This window comes from Triticum urartu, unplaced genomic scaffold (assembly GCF_003073215.2).
Source record: "Triticum urartu cultivar G1812 unplaced genomic scaffold, Tu2.1 TuUngrouped_contig_5303, whole genome shotgun sequence".
Taxonomy (NCBI): domain Eukaryota; kingdom Viridiplantae; phylum Streptophyta; class Magnoliopsida; order Poales; family Poaceae; genus Triticum; species Triticum urartu.
Genome location: NW_024115969.1, coordinates 1 through 7,335, shown reverse-complemented (window position 1 = coordinate 7,335; position 7,335 = coordinate 1). Strand labels below are relative to the sequence as shown.

At 44.1% G+C, this 7,335-nt stretch overlaps 1 protein-coding gene across 1 annotated transcript; it reads left to right on the top strand.

Annotated features, from left to right (window-relative positions):
* Window positions 1-6,309: 6,309 nt before the first annotated feature.
* Window positions 6,310-7,300, top strand: LOC125529047 (scopoletin glucosyltransferase-like; the record flags this gene model as incomplete). The annotated part of the gene is given in 1 exon segment (XM_048693452.1): window positions 6,310-7,300. A coding segment is annotated over 1 exon segment (836 nt), but the record flags the coding sequence as incomplete, so codon positions are not given.
* Between the last annotated feature and the right edge of the window lie 35 nt (window positions 7,301-7,335).

The following is a 7,335-nucleotide window of genomic DNA, read 5'->3' as shown; positions in this document are numbered from 1 at the left end:
GCAGGAATTTATTGCACTCGACATATTTTATTCTTTTAGCCCAAGGTCACCCACCCATACTTTATTTGATTCCACACTCCGCAACACTTTACACTTTTGAACCAATGATCCGTTTTTCAATCCGTTTGCAGATTTGGGTTCATTCATGACAATTAAATCTTTAAAACATAATTTTGGACATGGTTTGAACAAATTCAAATTCAAATGTTGATACAATAATGAAACTTATAGGACCCTGATAAATCCCAAAGATTCGGATTTTAAGCATGTCATCCCTAGCATTTTTCATGGCAACTTTAGTTGATGCGAGGTGGCAAGTTTAGTTGTTAAGACATGGCGATTTTGTCCCAGTTTATTTTTCTATCAGAAAATTGCCATGTTTGCCAACCTCGCGTGAACTAACATTGCCATGAAAAATGTTCGGTTGCCATGCTTAAAAACCAAATATTTGGGATTTATCATTTCCGAACTTATATGATACTCCCTCCATCCACATATATAGGGGCTAATACGTCTTTCGAGGTAGCCTTTGACCAATGATAAAATTATTAATACATGAGATGTATGATATAGAAATTATATCATCACAAACTCATTTCACATACGAATTCGAGGGTATGCTATGTGTGACATGCATGCCATATAATATTGTGCTAACCAGAGTAATGGAGGGTCCTATATATGTGGATGGAGAGAGGTACATTAATGAAACGACCGGAGTGAACCAATAATGAAAACATGCAAAAAAACCATAATAAAACTTATATCACATCAAAGATGAAATATTAATGATGTATAGAATGAAACAATGAAGAAAAACATGCAAAAGAGAATGCATGAAAGAATGATGAGAACATGTAAAATAGTCGTGCAACAGAAATGAAATTGTATAGGAAAATATAAAAATAACACCTTTAGAACACAGCCAACCCATACAAGATAATTTAACAAAATGACATGAAAACATATTTCGACACTCCGAAAATAGAAATGAAATCTGAATGAATTAGTACCAATTTCCGGAATGAAAAAGCAATGAAAACATGCAATGGAAAAATAATTTGAATTTTAGAAAAATCAACCGTGTCTAAATTGATCTTGTTTTAAAGATTTAATACCGTGAGTACTAATATCCAAACGGTTTGTCAATCGAATATTTTGTTCAAAAGATATAATTGTATGTAATCAGACTGAAAAGCATGGGTGGATGGGATGTAATACTACCTTTTTTACTTGAAAATACCCGCTAGTCACTTTGTCATGAGGCTTCCTCGCTTGCTGTCCCACACGTCATAGAGGTGGGTAAGAACGTTAGCTGGATTGAAGGAGACAGAAGATAGTGTCAGGCAACGTATGATATTGTCATAATAGACCAATACATGCACACATCTCCAAGCGAAAAGTGCCGTTAGAAAAATCAGTGTCCAACTCCTTGGCTTGATTCAAAGTCTTGGTGGCCTCGATGATGTGGAGTTCTGGTCCGGACATCGGGCATGGCCCATGGCACGTTGTCGATGTGTGCAAGAGAAAGATGTCGTTGGCTTCTGCAAGGACCCGATTATACTTTCTATTTCTTTTCGAGATGCCTTAGACTACCCACAGTGAAAGTAATATATAGATGATAACATCAGACATATCTAAATAAAATAGATAATATGACAAATGATTAATGAAGAAAGAGAGACATATGATAACATAGCTAGTTACTTATAGTATGAATAACATCATATATCAAAACAAAAAGAGTCTACAAACTAATAAATACAGTGTTATATAACATCACACATATATTACTCCACACTATAGAAGTAGTAGTATAGACTACTCCTCTGTCCCATAATATAAGAACGTTTTTGAAACTATTGTAGTATCAAAAACGTTCTTATATTACGGGATGGAGGGAATAGTAAACATATGCATGTTATTAATCTAAGTTACTCCCTATTATGACTGAAATATGCATGAGAAGGCGATGCTAACTTGCGCGCGGCCCACTACGGCACTACAGGGTTCTGATTAGAGTGCCTCCCCCATTCCTCACCTGAAATCACGGGGTGGGGAGATTAGACGTGCACTAGTAAGGTCTTCTTTGGTTCATAGGATAGGAATTTTATAGGAATAGGAAAATCATAGGAAGTGAGATGACATGCATGTCAATTCATATAGAGAAAGAGATGTCATTTGGTGCATAGGATATGATTTTTTCCATTGAGTCTAGGCTAATGTTTTTTTCCCTCCAAAACATGAAGGATTGATTCCTATCCTACATAGAAATAGGAATCCATTCCTACAAATCAAAGAGTTTCAAAGGAATTTTTCCTGTGCAAATCATATCCTATAGAATTCCTACAAAAATCCTACAAACCAAAGGAGGCTGGCATGCACGCATGTGTTCACTAGCCATTTAGCTGCACGTATGACTGCATCCACTAGATGAGCCCCAACGGAAAAGGTTTGTCGGCTGAGTACCCCGTGTTCGATAAATCGCTCGCTCCAACGCGCGGGCGTGGAGGTCTTTTCGGCATGAGAATGTCACTAGAATCAGTACGATGAAGTCACTGGTGACATAAGCATGCAGACAAGTCAAACCTTTTGTATACACCCATGTGTTTTTTGCGCGCGCTACTACTCCGGGCGGTTCGGCGGAGGTGCAAAATCAAGCACGCAGCATATCTAGTTCAGTGCGCAAGCCAAAATGCCATCGCGCGCCGCTTATTTGCTACGCCCGCTCACGCGCGCTGGACTCTCGAGCGCTCGCTCGCAACTCCACCTACCCCATCCAGCCGCGGCGCCGACACCGCTTGCGCCACCTCATTTTATTCCGGCGACCGTTCCGGCGCTTCCTTGGCCTATCCCCGCGCCGCGGCGGCTTCCTCCGTCTCCCTCTAGTCACCGCCACCCCTCGCGCACGGCAGTCCTCCGATGAACAGTGCCCGGCCGCTCACTGTCGCTCGGCGCCCGCAAGGTGTTCGACAAAACACCCGCAAGGTATGTATTGCTCAAACTTCATAAGTTTGGTGCATGTTGATTGTAGTTTTTTATAGCCTAGTTTATATTGAATATTGTAGATGAGTTCGTCATATGATTCTTCCGAAGAAGAATTTGATATGAAAGAGAAGGAGGATCTTGCAATTATCCTAGCTATGCACATCAATAGAAAACCGAAGCACGGTGGTTCGGTTTTGGGTCGGCAGAAAATTTGGAGGGATATGATCGATGCCCACAACAGATTGATGAGACACTATTTTGTGGAGAATCCCACATACCCGGGGTCGTACTTTCATCGTCGGTTTAGGATGAGCACCGAGTTGTTCAGGCGCATTGCAGAGAAACTAGCGAGCCATGACCGGTTTTTTCAGCAAAGGAGGAAGGCCGCCAGAGAGCTCGGGCATAACACCTTTCAGAAGGTGACAGCCGCTTTGCGTATGCTAGCATACGGTATCTCGACTGATCTAGTTGATGATCACTTGGCCATGGGTGAGAGCCAAGCCATCATATGTGTCAAGCGCTTCGCAGTCGGAATTGTGCAAGTGTTTGGCCAGGAGTACTTGAGATCTCCCAATGCTGAAGACGCCGCAAGGCTATTGGAGATGAACAAAGCTCGCGGCTTCCCAGGTATGCCTGGCTCAATAGATTGCATGCATTGGAGTTGGAAGAATTGTCCAATGACATGGCATGGGTAATTCCACGGCCAAAAAAAGGATTCCACTATAATCCTTGAAGCGGTAGCCGATCAAAAGACTTGGATTTGGCATGCTTTTTTTGGAATGCCTGAATCTTTGAATGACATCAACGTTGTCAACCGGTCACCACTGATGAATAAGATTGCAAATGGTGAACTGCCACCGGCGCAGTTTGTAGCAAATGGTCGTACATACAACTTTGGCTACTATCTTGCGGATGGCATCTACCCAAAGTGGCAAACATTTGTGAAGCCGTTGAAAAAACCGGAAGGTAAGAAAAATCTTGATTTCCACAATGCTCGGGCGGCGGCTAGAAAACATGTGGAGAGAGCTTTTGGGATTTTGTAAGCCCAATTTGCTATTGTGGAAGGACCGGCTAGATTTTGGGATCAAAAGATGCTTTAGTACATCATGCACGCTTGTGTGATCATGCACAACATGATCATCGAGAATGAACGTGGCCATGATGTAGACTACTCTCACTATGAGCTCTTGGGACATCTCGTGTGAGTGCGGCGGATGGCTGAAAGGGTGGCCCGTTTTGTTGCCTTCTATTATGCCATTCGACGTCCCGCCGCGCATGATGATCTTCAAAAGAATTTCATTGAGTGGTGGGTTTAGAATGGCCGACAAAGAGCGTCATGATTTGTGCGTTTGATGTTGTATTTTTGAACTATTTATTGTATTGAATGATAAACTATTTGTTTGAGTTGTAATAAACAAAATTAAAACTATTTATTGTTGATTTATTTTGTTTGTGTTTGATCTTTTTGCTTGTGTTTGGAGCATATATGTTGTTTGTGCGAGAGTCACGCGCGCTGTATTTTAACGCGCTGCTGGAGCTACGCGCCTTGCATTTTAGCGCGGCTGCTGGAGCCAGCGCTGCCTGCCGTGCCAAACCAGACGATGTGCGTGCTGCAAAGTAATTTTTAACGCGCCGCACATTGGGCGGCTGTTGGAGATGCTCTAAGGGAGGAAGGAACTAAAATAAAGATTTGCACAGGTAAATGCAACATCTATAGTCTTCGCATAGATAACTTTGTATGTTGGGCATCTGAACCCCACATGTAGGATTTTGTTTTTGATGGAATTCCGAATGGATTGATGGAAAACCAAGATAGTTAAGACTATTTTTGCACACATTTGCATCACAAATATTTATCCATTTATGGTTTCAAGTGTGCCAAAAATGTGGAAACGCCCAAAATCTACAAATTATAGTACTTTATATGAGCAAGTATTTCATCCAAAACGCTTCCTAACATGTGTGTTTTCCGGCCTCAAAAATAGGTGTTTACGTCTGTAGATACGCTGATGGTTTGTCTACATATATAGTCCAAGCTTACTGAATGATGCATATAATTAATTACAATTCCATTCAATTCGATGACCATCTCAAGAAAATGACGGTGACACTTTTTAAGCCACAATAACAGTGAACATTGCTGTATATGCTTTGCGGTCTAAAAATGAATATCGCCATGGATGTTTTTTTCCACATCTGTTATGTTTGCCTTGGGGAAGATTGTCATGATAAGAGTGGTTTCTTTCTTCAATGACAGAAACAGACAGTGACTAATTTAATTTGTAAAAATAATCATTACGGTACATCGGAACCATTGCAGATTGAGTGGATTTGTCAACGTTATAGCATATTCTAAGGCGGAGGGGAACTTTTGGTCTATGGGGACATATGCACTTTATATGGAATTTTTTTTAGTAATTCAACAAAAGGTTGAAAATTCCTGAAAATATTTTTGAAATAAACTTGATCTTCTATTGTATTCGTGAGAAAAAAATCCACAAAAAAATATCCCTTTGACTTCTTTTCAAAAAAGACAAATGTTTGGCTAAAATAGTGTGAATAGTGACCTATAATAGCAAATAAATTTTGTCTTTTTTGCTGTGAGGTCAACTTTTGTTTTTTTTTCGTCGGGATTTTTATACTAGTGCAAAAGTAAGTCAAGTATTTTGTCAAAATAGTTCTTACCTATTTTGACTTTTTATTAAAAAATTAAAAATAAATCCCCATATAGGGTGCATATACCACCAGGAACACAAGTGTATTTCTCATTTTAAGGCCCCTCCCAATGCTCCACCTTATACAGGTGCTAAGGCTGCCACGTAGGCAAAAAATCTGATGTGGCAAGGTCATAAAAAGAAGATAAGTGAGTTTAGTGACCCCAGGAAGAACCAATACTAAGCACGCGAACCTAGACAAAAACAATTAAATGAAAGAAATCCACCAATGCATGAAATAGTTTAGTTGCTAAAGCATTAAATGAGGAGAGCTTAACACCAACAAGTGAAGCACCTATGCATTATGGACATTAGTTGCTAAACTTTTTAATATGCTTAACACCTCATCTAAGCACCCATGCATTAAAAGCAGCCTAACAAGATCCATCAAACAAGGTACTCCCTCCATTCATTTTTGTAAGTTGTTTCAGACAACTAAAATTAAATTGTTGTGCACAATGTCTGAAATGTCTGCGTGAACGGTGGGAGTACCAAAATCTTGAACGTCACTCCAAACGCTTCGCTTCTGGAAGACGGAGATCACCAAGCCTGAAGCCACTTCTCCCGCTCCCCTTCCTCGTTGGTTCCATCAGACAACGAGAGCCCAAACTTTTACGTATGACTTTATAAATAGTCCTCTACACGACTCTCATCTTAATCGCACCGAGGCTTGTGTGTGATCTGCATCTGTACTCGATCTATCTCCTCCACGCCGGCCGTAGTGCTTTCTGTCGGTCACGGGACGCGGCTAGCTCCCCGGCCATGGCTGTCCGCGACGAGCCGCTGCATATCCTCTTCTTCCCGTTCCTGGCGTCCGGCCACCTCATCCCTATCGCCGACATGGCCGCGCTCTTCGCCGGCCGCGGCGTCAGGTGCACCATCCTCACCACGCCCGTCAACGCCGCTATCATCCGCTCTGCCGTCGACCGGGCCAACGACGCCTTCGCCGGCACTGGCTCCCCGGCCATCGACATCGCCGTCGTGCCCTTCCCAGACGTCGGGCTCCCGCCGGGCGTCGAGAACGGCACGGCCCTCGCGTCCCAGGACGACCGCGACAAGTTCTACCAAGCGGTCAGGCTTCTCCGGGAGCCCTTCGACCGGTTCCTGGCCGACCACCGCACCGACGCCGTCGTGTCCGACAGCTTCTTCGACTGGTCCGTCGACGCCGCCGCGGAGCGCGGCGTCCCGCGCATCGCGTTCCTCGGCAGCAGCATGTTCGCGCGCGCCTGCAGCGACAGCATGCTGCGGCACAACCCGCTGGAGAACGCCCCCGACGACCCCGACGCCCTCGTTTTGCTGCCGGAGCTGCCGCACCGCGTCGAGCTGAGGCGGAGCCAGATGCTGGACCCGGCGAAGAGGCCGTGGCACTGGGAAATCTTCAAAAGCATGAACGCCGCCGACCAGAGGAGCTTCGGCGAGGTGTTCAACAGCTTCCACGACCTCGAGCGGGACTATGTCGAGCACTTCCAAAAGACGCTCGGCCGGCGCGTGTGGCTCGTCGGGCCGGTGGCCCTCGCCAGCAAGGACATGGCTGTGAGAGGCACCGATGTGCCCTCGCCGGACGCGAGCAGCTGTCTCCGGTGGCTGGACGCCAAGCCCGCCGGGTCGGGGGGGGGAGCGTCCCTCTCGTCAC